This window comes from Melospiza georgiana, chromosome 5, assembly GCF_028018845.1.
Source record: "Melospiza georgiana isolate bMelGeo1 chromosome 5, bMelGeo1.pri, whole genome shotgun sequence".
NCBI lineage: Eukaryota > Metazoa > Chordata > Aves > Passeriformes > Passerellidae > Melospiza > Melospiza georgiana.
In genome coordinates this window covers 57,544,029-57,563,272 of record NC_080434.1, presented here as the reverse complement: position 1 = coordinate 57,563,272, position 19,244 = coordinate 57,544,029, and the positions used below count along the sequence as shown (strand labels likewise).

Below are 19,244 nucleotides of genomic sequence, written 5' to 3'. Positions count from 1 at the left end.
CAAGGCCAATCCACCTGTTAGAGGTAAAATTATTAACCATCTAAACCACCTTTTAATTGCCTCCCAAATCTTAGCTCTTGATAGCTATAAAAATTCAATTTGCTTTAGGTGGGAAGAAAGTGCATATTTCAGAATATTTGTAAAATTCAAACCTACATGTCAACAGATCTGATAAATGTATGAACTGCATCAATCCTACAAAGGTTTTGCAACAGAGAATTTAGTTATAACCCTGATGTGGAAAATGGCTGAGAACCTGGAGAAAGTACTGAATGGCTTTCCCAGCTGTTGAGCTGTTTATCTGGAAATATTTAGTTCAAGGTGTCTACTGTCCTTTTTGTGTGCTCTCTGATGAAACCCTGGTGCTTCAGAGGACTTCCTTCCTGCCTTTTAAATATTAATTTCATACACAATTTATGACATTGTCATGGAGACCAAACTTCAATTCTGCTGGTACCTTGATGGCCTCATGCTGCCATCAGCTGATTTTACAGTTTTCACCCTATTAACATTCCACTAAATGCTGATGTTCTTCTGTTCTCTTTCCAGTTCCCACCAGATCATGCTTCTGAGAATTGTCACCAGTTCTGTGCATCAGCAGATGATGCACTTTCTGCCAAAAACAAAAGTAGCAAGTTATAATGGTAGCAAAGGAACAAACAAATTGTTTATCCTCCCTTGTAGATATCTAAATGAGCCTTTTAAATGTACATTTTTTTACTTCTGTAGTAATTGCTTTGTTTGCTTTTATTCAGTTCTTTGGGGTTTTGTGTGGTGAGTGTGAATGCATATTTTTGTTATTAAATATTTTTCTGCCACATTGTGAGAGAGGACTTGAGGCTGTGAGATAAGGTGATTTTCAGTCTGGCATTTGGGAAAATGATTGTATTAGCCCTTTTTAATTTTTAATATTATTCTCTTGTTATTCATTTGAGGTGATTTTTTATCTCATACTCTGGTCTTATTGGTCTTATCTTTCTGAGCACAGACCATCATCACATCCACCTCACTATAAATGTTATGTTACAGATGAGACCACTTTTGAGCTTTTCTGATTAAATAGTGTTTTTCTTTCCTCATTTCATAAGTAAGAAAGTGCCAGTCACTTCTATGCAAAAACCAGTGGGCTTCTTTTTGAATGACCTGCCTCCCAGCAGGTGAGAAGGTTTGCTTAAAGGTTCTGGATCTGCTTTTGTACATGAACTATATGTACTTAATGACTGAACTTAATCACTGCTCAGTAATTAAGTCAGAGGTGCTTCACTGGAAAACAATTTGTGTGGAAGTGATTTGGTGCAGAGCCAAAATGGAAGGGAGATTCTTTAGTACAATGTAAATCTCTACAAGCAATGACCTGGGGTGGAGATCTTGGGACCCAAGCTGAGGGCAGCAGGGAAACAAAAGGAGAATGTGTAGTCCACAGTCTGGGTGTGAAGGAACACATCCAGCAGTGTCACAGCCCAGACTCCCCTCCTCCCTGCTGGCAAATGGAATCCTTTACCAGGAGTGAAACAGGGATAACCAGGGATAATGACATTGGTCCATGGGGCATTTGTTCTGTCCCTTCTACGTAATAAGCTGCTGTGTAAGGACAAAGAAATTTCATATTGGTTTTCTCATAAGTATCCATTGAAACAGACTGTTTCATCTCCAACCAGGGCTGTCTGGTTGTTCCTGCACTGGGAAGTCAGAGTGAAAAACCTCTGACCTGGGGATCTGGCCAGGAACAACAAAGAGCTGTGCTCCTGTTAAAGCGGGATGCTGTTGACAAAATGCAGGGCAGTGACAGAAGGCAGTGTGTGCCTTGCCCATTGTTAAAAACCTTCCTTTCTTTTCATTTCTTTGCCGAGCAACCAGTCATACATCTTGCAATACAATTTCCTTTCCTGGGGCAGAACCACAAACCAGAACAGTGGGGTAGCAGCCTCAGTAGGATGTGCAGGATGCTCTGCACTCATTTCCTCCTAAGGACAAGTTGTGAGGGTGCTGAATATTGAAAACTAGAAAAGAAAAGAGAGATGACAGATTTACCACACTGGTGTAGTGCTCAGGGGTGTGTACAGGTGATTCCATATTTGCACACAGATGAACTTATAGATACAAACATTTTCCTGCTTCTTTCCTGCCTATTTAAAGATGTGGCCTAAGAATTCAGAAGAATATGAGACCAAGAAAAAAAAAAAAAAAGGTCCCTGCTAGTTTTGGTTTTAGGCTCTTACCCAACTTCATTCTGAGAATTTCAGTTTTCTTGACTGCTTCCACTGCATTACCATGCCTGTACTCGAGATTGTAGTTAATACATCAATTCAAAAGGAAACATCCTTTTTCTGCAGCTATTTGCCTCCCTCTGTCAGCGGATAAATTTACATCTTCAGTCTACATATTTGAATGCTAAAAGTATCTTGCCACTTTCTGCTATTGTGTGTAAATTGCTATCAGCCTCTGCTAGAAGCTTGGTTAATGTGTTCAACAAAGTGATGTTTCTTTCTTGGTCCCAGTCCCAAATGCAAACGTTTTTCAGTCTCACAGAGCTTATTAAAGGAATATATTGTTTCCATTGTCCCATTCAATTTAGCTATAGCTGCCAGCCTTTGCACTGAGAGACAGATCCAGTTCAATTATTGCTTCAAATTAAGACAAATACTACTTGGGGGCACAGCTTATAATAATTTTCTCTTCATGTGGAGTAAGATAAATTTGCCGTTTTTTGAACCTGGCTGAGACTTTTACAGAAAAATGAGAAGAACCTCAATTAAAGCGAATCAAATGTTCAGAAGACATGTCAATTAAGAAAAAAATTTGTTGGAAACTTGCCACCTACATGTCTTGTCTGGAGCCAGACTCTTGACTCCCTTGCTAGTGGGTTGTGAAGAAGAAAGAGCTCCCAGGTTGGATTTCTGCCTTCTTCTCCCATATGCAGGCTGCTGGATTGCCTGAGCCAGAAGATCTACACCCACTTCAGTTTCTGGACTGCCCTGCTCTGAAGTTGTCATGTCACCAGGCTGGTGCCTTTCCCAGCTTTTGTATTGTTTGGGCACATGTTAAAAATGAAAGTAAAAATCTGATATTTCTATGGACATTTATAAGTATCAGTGAAACTAATTGTGCTTTTGAAGGTGATGTTTGTGTTCATTGGGGTCTCTCCCTTGCTCCTGAGAGTTTGACATGCTCCTCCTCTCTGCACCCCTATTAACCTAAGCAATGTTTCCACAAATAACATGACTCTGACATGTTAAATTTAAAAAATGAGGAAGCACTGAAGGCTTGACAGACAATTTTGCAGAATAATTTAAATGTCTGGGGTGAGATAGAATGACAGAAGTTGACATATGAAGTTGCTTCTTTGTGATTGCTCTGAATCAACTTGATAAACTCAACTATAAATTAGAAAGGCAAGAGTTATCTCAGTTTTGTAACAAATCTTAACATTTATTACGCCTATAATTGGAATTGAAAAAACAAGATGCTGAATCTAAGTAAGGTTTGATTATTCATATTCTGAAATAAATTTCTGCAATGACAAAGATATTGCTTTTTGGCAGCAGTTACAATGAATAAAGAAAGTGAATCATTGAGATCCATTCCCAGAAAATTTAAACAAAGAGAATACAGGCAGAACTAGAGTTTGGGTTTGGGTTTTTTTTCCACTTGATGAGATCATAAATTCCCATTCAGCACATCCTCTCTGAAAAATATATTTGTGCTCAGAGATTTGCTAATTCATGGATAAAATAAAGCAGTAAAAGGGTTTCCTCCCTTTTATTTTTTTAGAGCTATAGTTCTAACCATGATCTAAGAACTGTGTTAAACAACTTCTCTATCTGCTGAGAGCACCAAAGAATGTTCCTAACAGTACTCACATTTCAGAAAATAAGAAGACCCAAGAGGTCTACCAAGGGAAAATGTCCCACTCCTCATGCTGGGAAAAGGAGGGGACAGGAAGATGTGGCACACACACAAAATACAAATGGGAGCCTCATTGCCTCCTGTGGCAGTAACCGTGGCACGAGCATGGCAAAGAGCTGCCATGAAACAGGACACCAACAATCATGGGCATTGATTATCTGAGTGCTCACGCTCAAATTAATGAGCACAAGGTGCTGCTGGCTGAGAAATAACCACAGAGATGTGCTGGTCTGGATCCTCACACTGCTGTGAGCCTGTGCAGGTCACTTTGGGACCAGCTGTGTCACTGATCACTGCTGAATCTGGAGAAAATCAATTGCTTATCATTATGTGGGAGTAAGATGTGTTAAACAGAAGAGATTTTTGAGCAGCTTTTCTTCCTTTGAGTTTCACTGATATGCTGGCGTTAATGTAGAGATAGCAATATAAAAAAAAATTTAAAAAGCACAGAGGAATTTCTTATGTTTATTTAATTTACTTATTCCTATAACTGCCTAAAAGAATCTCCTTAATTCAGGATCCCTAATCTGAAGCGCTCCTTACGCTTTCCATACGCTTTACGCTGTCAAGCCTTCAGTGTTTCTCTTTTTTTAAATTTAACATTTTACTAAATCTTGTTCTTATTAAAGAACACTTGTTCTTATTAAAGAACAAGGTGCCCTTTACATGGAATTGAACATTAACAAAAAGCTTCTTGACATGAGGTTGAGCAACATAGATAGAAAATTAGGGAAATTTTCATTATTTGCCTTTTTTCCTGGCCTATGCATCATAATGTTGTGTTTGCAAGTTAATGACTTTCCTGTCTTTTTAACCTGAATAGATGAAGTTTTATCTTCCTGGAGTTAAATGTAAAATCAATTAAGTGATCAGAAGCAAGGTATGCACCACAGTTATGGAAGGAACTCAGAATTTTTTAAGACCAGCATAATTCAGAAAATCTGTCTTATACTTTTCTCTGCTGATCAAACAGAAACCAGTCATAATTTCTCTGACAGTCATAATTATCAACCTTTCTGTACCAGTGAAAATGTTCATGTGACTGTGATGTGCTGAGCATATTAGGCACTTCCCAAAACAAGAAAAAACAAGCTCTAGAGAACTTGAATTCTTCCTAGCTCACTTCAAACATCAGCCTCATCACCTTGGTCTGCCTCTGTAATCAGTGGGAAAAAGAGAAATTCCATAGGGCTGTTACCACAGCTGTGAGTAGGACCGCAGTTGTCCTACTTACTGCACAGTGACCGTAGAGAAACCACTTTTCTAACCCAAAGTACATTAATCATGTACCCAAAGGTAGTCTGGACAAAACTGGGTCGAAGAAACTCAGTTCTAGTAAGCTGTTGAGCACCTGCCCATTTGGATTTTTAAGGTTTCTCCTAGGTTTGGTGTATGGGTGAGAAACAACAATAAAAAGAAAAGGTTATTTCATGCATGCTCATGCTGCTTGAAGGATCATTTAAATCACACTGTAATTTTACATTCCTTCCAGAAGAATTGGGTTTTACATGGAAATTGAATTTTGTAAGGAAATTTTTGTATGAAAGAAATCGTCTTTCAATTTAAACTGAAAACAGCTTTCTGTCCTCGCTTAAAATGACAGAGAAACAATAAGCCTAATTTGTTTTGCACTACATTCTTCATATTACTATTCAGATTTTTGCTTCATCTTTTGGGTTTGGAAAGCTAGCAAAATAACTTGCATGCCAATTAAGAGGGTAAGTTTGAAATGAGCTAGTGAAGATTTGACAGAGTGAGATGTGTTTTGGTCCATCATGTATAATTTATCTTAACATTTTAGAAATACCCACAATTAAGAAATAAGGTACATCATATGAAGAGGAATGTCTGAAAATGTTTGTAGGCATCTACACATGATTGGAAGCATCATACATCGGCACTACAGTTTTAAATTAACTATTTTATTGACAAATATTAAGAGAAACTGTTTGAGTGAAACCTTTTGAGTAGCTGGCTTTATTCACCAGGATTATACTGGAGTGGAGGAGATTCTCTGGAAGCTGATTGAAGAGTGTTTGTATATTTTTAACAAAACCAAAACAAGATGAACATTTATTTCAGTAGCAGTCAGAAATTTTCCTTTATGGTGAAGTCAGGAAGAGGGAAGGGATAATAGGAAATTTGTCCAATTGCAGTGAGTAAATTAACCACAGAAGGTTTTATGCATACAAGGAAAGACTGATCTGCCTTTTCTAGCTTCCATACTAGGAAAATTAAGGGCTTTGTGCAGCTCAGAGGAAAATCTCGTTCATGCCTAAATAAATGAAAAAGAAAAGCACTATTTTAAGCCTCTCAACCCATGCAGGGTGCCAAACACACAGAGATACACCTACACAATCAGTGCAGTGTCTGAGGTTACACTGTGTGGATCTTAAGGACATGGTTTAGTGGTAGGCTTAACAGTCCTGGGTTAATGGTGGGACTTGATCTTGCAGGTCTTTTCCAACCTAAAGGATTCTGTTATTCCATAATTTATGTATATATCAATCTCTGCAAGTTACAGACTGAGATCTTGACCTGCATCTCAAATGGGGTACAAGTTTTCAGTCCATTATTCCCCATGAGTTTTTCCTCACCCACAAATTTCTCAGGCACCTATTTTCCTAGGTGAGCAGTTTCCTGTATTGGTAGTGGGGCCCTTGTTTGTGTGAGCAATTTCCCTGAGTTCGTCACACAAGCTGTCTGTTGCCTGCTTTAATTGGAAGTGTTTGAGACGAGCCAGAGACAAGAGAGACTCGTTGGCACTGCAGACATAATTGCTACTGCTGTAGTGCCACGTGCACATGAAGTGCTATAAATTGGCAGTGATAATAACACAAAGTGATAATGAAGAACTCGGTGAACATTGGCCAAGCCACAGCAAATCTCCAACACAGCTGAATGGAGTTCAGAGGCTGCATTCAGATGAGAGTATCAACAAATCCCAAGTGCCTTCTATATATATATGTTCTAATTTACTCAAACAAAATAGAGCTCTCATGTATAATTGTGATGTATCTATTTTAAAGACTATAAATAGAACAGAAGATAGTGGAGACTTTTCTTTATTCTACTCAACAAAAGATAGATGAAAGATAAAACACTTGGAAAACAATTGATGAAGAATGAAGCAGACTTTGGTCTCAGAGAGTAAAACTGAGTGAGCTTGGTGAAAGCTGCCATGCTTTTCATGAGAGCAGAACAATTAAAATGAGCTTTGAGGATATTGCATCCAAGTCTGCTAAAAATCCCAAACAAATAGACTGAGAAATGAGCTTATTTTGCATTCATTTGCAAGTCTTACTTTATCATTGGTCTAATAATATTTGAGAAAACACAGACTTTATCATGAGACTGTGTCATTAAGTCTACAAGTATATGAGCAAATGAGCCAGAAAAGTAATTAATTTTCTCCTGAAAAACAAATTATGAGAAAACACTTTTAGAGACCAGCCTTTTGCAAAAACAGAGCTCTTAATATGCGGAAATAAAAATGTTTCCAGAGTCACAGTAATTGATAGCAGTGTGATTTTTTTCCTCTGATTCATTGTTCATAGTGTACCAAAAATTCATCCTATTTGTCTGAAATTTTTTAGGCCTTAAACAAGTATTCACGAAAAGTTCAACTAATGCCACTTATTTTCTCAAAGTTTACCTACGGCAGTGGTCTTCCTTGGAATAAGTTCATCCAGCCCTTTTCTACAAGATCTGAGGAAGCATCATTGTTCTTGGGTTGGAGAGGAAAGCAGGGACATGACGCTGCTGAGCTGAGGGAGGGAACAAATTATGGCCATTACCCAAAGGTGTGGTGGTGATGACATGAAGATGGAGAAAAACTCATGTACACTGAAAGCATGAGTGACACAAGTGACATAGGTCAGCAAGAGGAATCCTAACTAGATATAAGCAAAATGTCTCTTCAAGACTAAATGAGGCTGGCAGGTGCTTCCCTGAAAGGCTGTGGAATTCTCATCCCTGGAGACTTTCAAAACCGCCCTGGGTCAGGTTCCAGGAAATCTGACTTAATTTGAAATTAACCCTGCTTTGAGGAGGTTGGAATTTGGAATTCCTGACATCTGAAGAGATTTTTCATCCAAAATTATTCTGTGTGTCTCTTCTAATGTTCAGTGAACACTATTTAATCACAGTGTAAGAGATCTCACATGACCATGGGTCATATGCAAACCCTGGATCTAAGCTCTTTAGTCCCAGCCTAAAAGGAACAGAAAATTGTAAGAACTCTTTCTCATGTAGTAGATGACCACCTACATTTAATCATATGGTTTCTCTCATGGTTTCTCTACCCTATCACCATGATGAAAGACAAACAAAATACCATGTTTTCATAGAATATGAAAGGTAAGGGTTGGGAAAGACTTTAAGGATCATCTAGTTCCAATGGGCAGGGACACCTTCCACTAGATCAGGCTGCTCAAAGCCCCATCCAACCTGGCCTTGAACATTTCCATGAATGGGTCATGCTCAGCTTCTCTGGGAAACATGTTCCGGTGCCTCTGAGTAAAGAAGTTCTTCCTAACATCAAATCTTAGCTTGCCCTTTTTCACAATCTACAATTATTACCATAACCCACATCTCAAATGACCTCTTACTCCCCTAGCATTTGGAAAATCAGAGGCAAAAATAAAGAAGCTTCTTTTAGGTGGAGCAAAATATACGTAGATTAGAACCAGGTGAAGGAGTGAAAGAAAATGTGCTCTAAAACAAACCATCTCAAATAATCAGGACTCAGAAAGAACTGAAACACTTCAAAAGAGCATTGATCAATAACTGTATTTTGTGAATGCAAAAATATAGAAATGAGGTTTATTTCATCAGCTGAAAGCAAAGTGCATAGTAATAGAGCAAGTGACAAGTATTTTGCTTTTTCCTGTTTAGCTCATTATCACTTGCTGCCGGCCCATCGCGTGGTTGTGTGACTTGGGTATCTCAACTGATCCAAGTGTTGACAGTGCATATGGAAATGATCACAAAATCACAGAGAGGCATGGGTTGCACGGGACCTACCTCAAGTTTCATCTAGTTCCAGCTACCCTGGACATGGATGCCTTTCACTAGACCAGGTTGATCAGAACCTCACCAGACCTGGCCTTGAACACTTTCTGGGTAGGGGCATCCACAACTTTTCTAGGAATCCTGTTCCAGGGCCTCAGCACCCTCACAGTAAAGAATTCATTCCTAATATCTAATCTAAACTTGTCTTCAGTTTAAAGCTATTCCTTGTCTTGTCCCTACACGCTTTGTTTCTTGTAGGCTCCCTTCAGGTATTGGCAGGTTAGGTCACCCCAAAGCCTTTTGTTTTCCAGGCTGAACAATCCCAATTCTCTCAGCATTTCCTCACAGAAGAGGGGCTCCATCCCTCTGATCACCTTGGTGGCCTCCTCTGGGCTTGCTCCAGCAGGTCCCTGTCCCCCCTGTGCTGGAGGCCCCAGAGCTGGATGAGCCCTGCAGGTGGGGTCTCAGCAGAGCAGAGCAGAGGGGCAGAATCCCCTCCCTGCCCTGCTGCCCACTCTGCCTTGGATGCAGCCCAGGACAGCTTTGGCTCTCTGGGCTGTCAGTGCACATGGCCAGCTCATGTCCAGATGATGAACTGTTCTTTCCCAGATCAAAGAGGATTTGTGGTCTTCTCAACCTCCTGGAGAGAGAAAATTTTCTTCCTTGTGAGGATAAATACTAAGCTGTCTCTAATTAATAATCTTTGCCAGCATGGGAGCTAATGGTAAATATTTACTATGCTAATAAGTCTCTTGCTATCTTTGTTGAAACAAATTCTAGTCATCTTTCAACCTAATTTTAGGCTACTTTTTATTTAGGCATTTTTCTTACCAGTTTTATTTGGTTACTTCATCACTAAATAGACTTTGAGAAGGTATAAGCATGAGCATCCAAATTCCTTATAGAAGAAATTCCCCATTATCAGGAGTTTTCTTAGAGAATATTAAAAGATATTTTCATAACTTTATCAAGAAATAAAGGAAGAATAAAGGAAGTAATTGTCCTTTGTTCTTAACAACATTTGTAGAAATGACTCTTGTCCTTCTGAGTTTGGAAACAGCGTATTTCCTTTGTTTTTTCCAACAATGGACTTCTATTAAAGACTTTGCAAGCACAAATATCAAATTCCAATAAATTCCTAATTCCAGTAATGTTTATCCATTTTCCAAAATAACAAAGAAATCTATAGAAATGTAAACAAAACTGACATTATGAAGGAACATTTCAAACATTCCTTCAAAATACTTGCATATTTGTATTTACAAAGTTAATAAATCTTGAGGCTTTGTCTCTTGAGGCTTGTCCTTGGCTGGCAGAACACACAAACTTCAACAAAAACATTAATTTGGTTGGCTTGGACACTTCATTTTATGAAAAATGTAATTCAAAGGTAAGTATTTGCTATTTGCAGTCGCAGTGGGTGTAACAGTTTTCAGCACACCTTTTCAGCCTAGGGCAGTTTGAAATGATTTGATGTTTGACTGATGAAAGTTGCTATTTTTGACACCTATATTATATCCTATACTTAGGGCACCTTATATTACAGCTATATTTTATTCTACCATACAAGAGAGCCCTGGACTGTTATTTTTCTGCTCTGTTCTTTGGCAAATGTCAAATTATTCAGGCATTTAAGTGACCCGTTCTTTTTCAATGCAGTAAATCTTGGTTTAACCTGTTGCTGCTTTACAGTGGGTGAGGAGTATTCTGTAACATAATTGCACAAATTGGACTGGTAAGAAAAAAAAAGCAAGGTAACCACATCAAGAAATGCCATCTACACTGGGAAAATCTGCAGTTACCAGTGGGGGGTTTCTGTCATTGAAAAAATTCCCATGTCCCTTTAATGTTACCAGGAAAGCTGGAAAAGAATCCCTCTTTAATTTCGTAGTTAGGAGACACCAAGGATCAATCATTTGTCATATTCAGTGGAAAGCAGAAGTGTTATCTGAATGTATGAACTGTGCATACCTTGCTTTAACTGACTACCTCAAGATTATGAAGTTAGGTTTAGTCTTAGTTATGAAATTTTTCTAATCTGCTTCTAATCTTTAATTTAAGTTGTATATAAAATATCCATCACTATGTCATTTTCCCCAGCTAATTCATATGAAACAAGATATATTAATACTGGGTGCCTCAATCGGAAGGATTTAAATGAAAAATTACCCTGGTTAACTAAAAAGAAGGAATGAAAGGGGGAAAAAATATCTTAATAATTCATCTGTAATTGCTTTTATGAAGACAGTGTTACAAATAATAAATAAATATATGATATAAATACTAAAAATTAGATATTATTAAAACAAATATACAGATATAAATGTGGAAACAGATACAACTTATTCAGACTACTTTATTTAAATGTGTTTCCATCAAGGACTATGTTCAATAATAGTTTATCTTCCAGTCTGAAGATAATCAAAAATTCAATTCCCTGTTTGCTATGGGCTTTATAATTTTATCTTAATTTGGAGAAAGATGATTATAATGCATTCAAACTTTTCTCCAACCAAGTGAAAGCAGAGGCTGGATCTGTATTTAGAACAGTTTTCCTATAATTGGAGAATGACACTACTTAGGAAAAAAAACAAGAACAATTATTTCAAGTAATTTACTCTTTCATTTCAAGGAGGATTAGAACATTGTCTTTAGTATAACTAATAATGTATTATTGGTATTCAGTATCAATTGATTAATATTCAACATAAGTCACAATGTTACAATTCATTTGGAAGGTATTTCTCAGCTACCTGGTTAACATAAAAATCCCAAACAACCCCTGAATTTATTCCAAAAACCAATCAACCCTTTTCTATGTCATTTCCCTTTGAACAGATAAGAAGCTTACAAAAGTAAAATTACAGTGTTTGCTTGAAAACTAATCTCCACTGCTCTGATTTGCCACCAGCCCCTCCCCAACCAGCACCAATATTTTCAAAGATTCCTTTCTCCCATGGCAAGTATTTCACTTGTCTATTTCAATTCTTAGACCAATATATCAAAATCTCCTTTTTCTTAAAATACTGCAATAGAATAAAAAAGATAAAGGTAATATTTCATTTCTTATGTAAAGGCAGAATACTGGATTTGTGGGAGGGAGAGAGGCATAGGACTAGATTGCTTATGACCATGACAAACTAAATTTGTCTAAGCTGGTACACAAAGTCCTGTTAGTCCTTAAAGCTGGGTAGGAGGAAAATAACACCATTTGTTACCCAGCTGCACAGCAGGACCTGGAGAAACTCCTGCTCTGCATTCAGTAGCTTAGAAATTGGTAGCTGCAAGATCTGCTTAGTGGAGCCTGACAGCTCCAGAGATCTTCCCCTGTTTGCCATGCCCAAGCTGTCCTCCAGGTCAAAGACACACAGTCTCACTAGGGTGAATTTCTTTACCTTCCAGGAAATGTCTTGGAGTGTTCCTAATCACACTGTGGTCTGATCCAGACGGGGAACCACACCCATGAAGGTTTGACCCAGCTGGATCAACTGCGTGGGGAAGGCAGCACTGCCCATGAGAAGAGGTGTAAGAGTAGCACAGTGACAGGTGTCAGGTGTGAGAGAATTTAGAGGGGGTGGAAAAACCTGGTGATTCCTTCAAACTGTGCCTCCACAGCTTTTGTCTTAACTGAGCCAGTATACTGAACTGTATTCAGAACTGGCAGTCAGCAGTTATCAGAGACACATATAAGTACAAAACAAAAAGAATAACACTGAGTGCAAGAGCAGAACATCAGAGAGGATTTGGGAGCTTCACAACCTCTGTGTCTTGGTGTACATCATTCTACCTTCAGCGTCTATATAAAACTGACTTGTGCTCCCTCCACAGGTCATGAAAGATCACAGAACCATAGAATAAAAGGGTAGGAGGGTGTCAAGGATCATCTGCTTCAACCTTTCTTAGCAAATCAAGATCTAGTCAAGATGGCCCAGACAAATCTGAGAAGTGTTCTATGTGGGAAGGCTGCCTAGAGCAAACATTAGCTGTACTTCTGAATGTCTCCCAGTTCAGTTTTGGTGTTGTTGGGGGTATTTTTGGTTTTGTTGAGGGTTTTCTTTGTTTGGATTTTGTGATTGGGTTCAAAGTATTTTGTTCTAGAGGTACAGTTATTCTGGAATGCCTTGTAGCTCTGTCCTTAGGGATTGCACTTCATGTCCTTACCTGAGAGGCAAGGCACAGTAGTAGCAGGAGATTGATTCACTAGCAGATCTGACAGCCCTGGACAAAACCCATCTATTGTCATCCCAGCCTGGATTCCCAGAAATTCCCTGAGGGTCCCAAGGCAGTGAATGGGTGCAGGTTGGTTGAGCCCAGTAGGAAAGCTTTGTTTGATATCTTTCTAAAATCATTAATAATTACAAATGCACAAAAGCTTCCCTGGCAGGTGACAAAAAACCACCATTCCCCACTCACAAGCACAGAAAGCCAGAGTACATCAGCCTAAAAACATGTTTGGAGTGAAAATCGTGTTCCACAAAGTGTTAGCATTTATCTGGATGTGAACAGGACTGCACATTCCATAGATGATTCTCATGGGTCTTTTGTCTAGACTGGACATTCACCTTAAAACATACTCATAATAAAAAAAAAAAAAAAAAGGGAATAATCATTGGATTTAAAGTTCACAGCAGTCACTCTTTACCCTGCTTTCACACTCTGCCCAAAAAAAAAGACTAAGGACATTTATATCTCAAAACTAGAGGTGCATCACTACCATTCTACTGACATGTCATCATATGACTTAGACACCAAGGGTACTCTTTAGTCCCAGACAAAACACAATATTTCACTTACTATTGAAGTAGAGTTTTCAATCTGCATTTTTTTTTCCAAAAATTATTTTAATAATATAAAAAAGAAAGAAAGACAATCTGTGCCTTACTTAAGTGGTAACTGAAGAGAAAAATTAACATTTTTCAGAGGATTGTGAGGCACTGGGACAGGTTGCCCAGAGCAGCTGTGGCTGCCCTGTCCTTGGAAGTGTTCAAGGCCAGGTTGGATGGGACTTTGAGCAGCCTGGTCCAATGTGTGCAAGGTGTGCCCACACATGGTGGGGAGCTTGGAAGCAGATTATTTTTAAGACCCCTTCCAACCAAAGCCATTCTATGATGATGATTTTACCACTGCTAATTGCTACAATTTCTTCACCTAAAACAACAAGTGTCAAAAAAGAAAAAATAATCTTAAATGTAACTACACTTTTAAGCTTCACCTCTGAAATTGCTCCAGGCTCAGCAATGCACAATGCTTGGAAGAATTTGAATATACTTGAAGCCTTCTGTTTTGTTATCCTGTTTATATGTTTGTGTGTTACAAAATTCTGGCTCCCTAGAGATGAGCAGACACCATGTGCCACCTACTTTGCCATTTTGCTTCAGAGGTTTCACTTATTGAGAAGTAAGCTTCATGCAAATAAAATGACTTTCCCCTCCTGGCATTTGGCAGTCACACGGAAATGCAAGAGCAGAGTATGAAAGAAAGTCACTTCTCAGAAGTGTGTTCAGAAAGAATAACAAGCATTAAATTCAAAATGAACCATCTGTGACAACCCCTGAGCAGTGCCTCATTTCAGTAAGTGCAAGCCTGGGAATGAAAGTGAAACTGTACATAACTGTCAATTAAAATAATCTAATATAGACTTTTCTGCCTCTGGGGGGAGGGTGTGCACAGATTTTCTGCAAACCCTCTCTTTTCCATTTTCTTGGCATAAATTTTAAAGTTCAGGAGAACAGAATCACATCTGCAGCCAACATACATTACACACCTCATAGGAGCAAAGGTGCTGGAAGAGGCACTGTCATTGTGGATCACCTCTCAGTACTCCATATATATCTGCTATAATATAACTTCACATCAAAATCAATTCTAAAACAATTTATAAGAAAAGAGTGGTTTCACATCAGAAATAAGGTATTTACCATACCCCATTTGGGGAATCTTATACAGTTGCAGTTAGAAACTAAATCCAGAGGTTTCTGTCACTTCACTCAGAGCACAAAAGCCCAGAGCAATGGCAGCATAGCCAAGGTAAGTAGAAACACATGGAAATTCCTGCTTGCCCAAACACTATATATGTGTATATATATATACTCTACATTGACTGGCTATACCTTTGGATTTACAGGATTTCAATCACATCAAAATTTGCTCCTCAGAGTGTTCAGCAGGCAGTTCTGGGAAAGGGTCCAGAAGAATTCAGTTAGTAACCATGAAGACTCTGTCATTTTACAAGATATAGGTTGCTGACTGAAAAGAAAAAGTATTGTTAGGCAGTAAAATTGCAGTTTTATTCCTTATTGAATTTGGACCTACACTGCAAGCTGTAAAAAATACTCAGCTAATAGAACATTGTGTATTTTTATTGAATCTGGAAAATACCCCTGAGACAGCAGCTCTCAATGCTACCAGGATACTTTCCATAAGCACTGAACTAGAGTTGTATGTGTGTAAATACTAAGTGTGTTTCAAGGCCTTCCATTTTATTGGTACTACTTTGTAAGGTATTTTGTCACCAGAATGAGTATATGGTTATTTAAGAATGTTAAAATCTTAAAGGTATTTTAAATTCTGTTTTATCAACATTCAGGTGTTAATTCATGTTTCAAATAAGACAGTAGTATGGCAGTAGCTCAAGCTCTGCTTGCCTTCATGTTCTGGTTTCAGCTGGGATAAAATTAGTTTTGTTCTTACTAGAAGAGTGCTGTGTTTTGGATTTGGGATGAGAATAATGCTGATCACACTCTGATGTTTTGGCTGCTGCTCAGCAGTGCTCACCCTGTGTCAAGGACTCTTCAGTGGCTCCTGTCTGCCAGTGAGGAGCTGCACCAGGAGCCGGGGGGAGCACAGCTGGGACAGCTGGTCCAAACTGTCCAAAGGGATATTCCACACCATCAAGTATCATGCTCATATAAACTGGGGGATTCAGAAGGGAAGGGCTGATAGCCCCTGGGGGACAGGCTTGACATTCAGGGAGTGGTGAGCACTGCTGTTGTCCATCACTTGTTCTTCTCAGGTTTTCTTTCTTTCTCTCTTTTTCATTACAATTATTACTGGTTTTATCCTTAGTACTGTTATTATACTTTCCTTTTTTTCAATTATTAAACTGTTCTTATCTCAACCCACAAGTTTTTACTTTTTTTCTGGTTCTCCTCCCCAGCTCACTGGGGGAAAAAGGAGTGAGAGAGCATCTGCATGGTACTTAGCTGTCACTGGGGTTAAAGCACAACACTTAAACATTCGGAGTCCCACCACAATCCAAGACTGTTTGCAGGACTGACCTCAGCAGTGAGAATGCCTCTCTGTGCGTGCCTGCCTTTTGAGCAAATCAGGGACCTACCAGGATCTCATTAATGAGAGCCAGCCCAAGGCATGGCTGTGACTGCACCATCCGCCCTGAGATCTCAGCTGTAACTCTTTCCTGCAGGTATTCCTTTCAAGATGAAGAGGACATGTTCATGGTGGTGGATCTCTTACTCGGAGGGGACCTGCGCTACCATCTGCAGCAGAACGTGCACTTCAATGAAGGAACTGTAAAACTCTACATTTGTGAGCTGGCCCTTTCCCTGGATTATTTGCAGAGATACCACATCATTCACAGGTAAGTGCATTTCATTTGAGGAGTGGGCTGCTTGCTTTTGGCAAAGCAGAGGAACTTTATCATATATCTGACTTTATAGTTCTGTTTATTCAAAACCCCTGTAAAGTTCCCATTGCTTATTCAAGGGTGAAATTTGGGTCTGGAACGTTTTCTTTTTAAGTGCTTTCTTTCAGTCCACAGCCGTTCAGTAGCCTTGTATCCTTCTCATACTGCCCTTTTCCCCTGATCTCTTACTATGATCTACATTTTTCACTATGGTCTTCAAACACTAAATACAACCCATAATAGCAGCCTAGTTGCTTTTAATTTATTTTTAATTCTCCAGTGCCCCAATGTTACTGAACACAAAAATGTTGTTGTAATCCAGTACCAGAGCTTCCCACAACAAGATCAGGGAGCAGTTATAGAACCTAAAGCTGAGAATAATTCATTTATTTCACGGCAGCATCTGCATGAAGGTCAGGAGGAAGAGAGGTGGGGAAGTAGGAATAATAGTACAAATCAATTGGAACAATGATAGATGCTGCATCCTTTTTGTACTTTTTATATCACAGCAATCTGTTAGGTTTTCTGCCATACAGTAGCAAAGATAGTATTCATTTCAAAAAATGTGTCAAGAATCAGGGTCTGTTTCCCTTAAACATTTTGGCATTTAACTGAAGTATCAGGGATAACTTCTATTTCTATGTCAATACAGTAACTATGAAATTATAAAATTATGGCTTGAACCTTTTCTTAACTCTTTTTTAGGCTAAATTCAGGGCTCTCTTTTCTGATTTGAGTGGTATGAATGCAAAAATACAGTTTTGTATATACAAAATCTGGATGTGGCTTTCAGAGATCAAACTAAACTAAGCTGTGCCATAGATCTCCCAAAGTCCAGTATGAACAAATTCCTTCAAATACATTAATGGAGAGTTTTCACCCCATCCACTTGCCAGAGCTGCCTCCTGATTTTGTAATAAAGATACAATAAAAAATATGGTCTGACTTTCAGAGGAGGAATGGCCAGCATGAAATCTATCTGAGCAGAGATGCAGTGGTAGGTGGGTATTTCATGTTACTGAAACTGTGCAAAATTCCAGTAAACATTGCAACACTTGCTTTGCTTGCAGTTAGAACTTCAAATATAATAAAACTTGCAAATATTGCAAGAGAATTCTTTAGTACACTGTTACTATTTTAGTATATTTCCATGAATTTTGCAGAAGTTTTATTTTCTCAGTGAGTATTTTAAAAGTGGAGCTCAGAATTATAGCTGACCTTTGTTTCTAATCCCTTAAGGAATGCTCTTGGTGGAAAACAGATTGGTGAGATCTTTTATGCAAATAGGCTGGCAAAATATTCCTCAGATAATCCAGTTTGCAGCCAAAACTTGTATTTTGCTAAAAGTCTGTAGCTTAAAAATGTATCACAGAAAAGCCTGAGAAAGGTGACAGAATGTCTTGAAAGAATGAAGGACTGGATTGAAGTCATTGTGCTTGTTCATGGCTTTTTGTGACAATGTCTGCCTTGTCATGGTCCCACCATGAAACTGGCTTGACACTTCGATCTCTTTTGTATTACTTAATCAAGTGAACACTCGATTTTTTTTTCTTTTTTTTCTTTTTTTGAGTCATAGTGGTTCAACACTCGCTGATTTGCACTGAGGTGGGGGAAGGCATGGCCATCCAGAGCTGGTTGTTGGCTCCATTTGGGAGCGAGTTCTGGGATTTGGATTTGGCTTTCACTCTGCATCAAAAGTTTTGACAGAAAGATTGGACAAAATAGCTTTCTCTCAGGCTGCAGTGTCACTGACTGGTTGGCTAGGATTGTTGTCTAGGGATCTGCTGCAGGACCCTGCTGTGTTATGGAAGAGATGTTTATTTTGAAGCTTGCAGTCCTGAGATCTGCATGTGTCTGTCCCACTTCACTGCTCACTGCCCGAATGATACAACTGTGGCACGAGGAGTCTTTTGCCTCTCATCTTCTCACAAGTTACAGCAAAATCCCAAATGACCCTCTTGTCCACGGTCATGTTATTTAGCCAGGTGAGACCCAGAATACTCTGCCTTCTGTCTCACCACCACCTGCAACTGCAGTCTGTGGGATGGGCCTTCAGCTGCCTTAAATCTCTGTAGCATATCCGGCATCAAGAGTGCAGTGCTGACTCAATTTGGTGCAGGATCAGAGCCAGCAGTGATGCATAGTGAGGGCACATCTAGTCATTCCTTTATCACTGCAAACACACCATCTCATTTGGATGAAACCAGTGAGCTGCTTGGTGTTTATACCTTGTGGTAGCAGGCCTCAGCAATATCATTGTTACCAAGTGCTTCCAGTCAGCATTCACATGCTAACCTATATAAGATCTTTCATTTTAAAATGAATGTGTTAGCAGCAAAAAGGAAAAAATGTTATTAAGTCAGAGAGTCATTGAGAGAGCCTCTGAGAGACAACATATCCTAGATGTTGTCTTGGCTACAAAGAAAGAATAGTAAAAGGACTTATCAGACTGAGTTGGTGGATTTTCAAACTGCAGCATCACAAAGAACTGAATATATGGGGTGTGAATTAGGAGTTTAATTCCTCCTAATATACCATATTTGTATGAAATATGTTGAGATTTCCATTACTATTGCATCCAGCACCATGACAGAATGGGTTCTTCTAGGTTAGCCTGTGGCCCCAGAAGTTTGCTAGAAGAGGAGATGGTACTGAAGGGGACAGGAATTCCCAGCATGTGACA

General features: G+C 38.9%; 1 protein-coding gene across 2 annotated transcripts in view; it reads left to right on the top strand.

Moving 5' to 3' along the window:
• STK32B (serine/threonine kinase 32B) overlaps positions 1–19,244 on the top strand; it is a 155,887-nt gene that overhangs the window by 67,413 nt on the left and 69,230 nt on the right. For both annotated transcript variants that reach the window (XM_058024838.1, XM_058024839.1), the window contains exon 4: positions 16,343–16,516. In XM_058024838.1, coding sequence (XP_057880821.1) covers positions 16,343–16,516 — 174 coding nt within the window. The remainder of the gene's footprint in view (positions 1–16,342; positions 16,517–19,244) is intronic.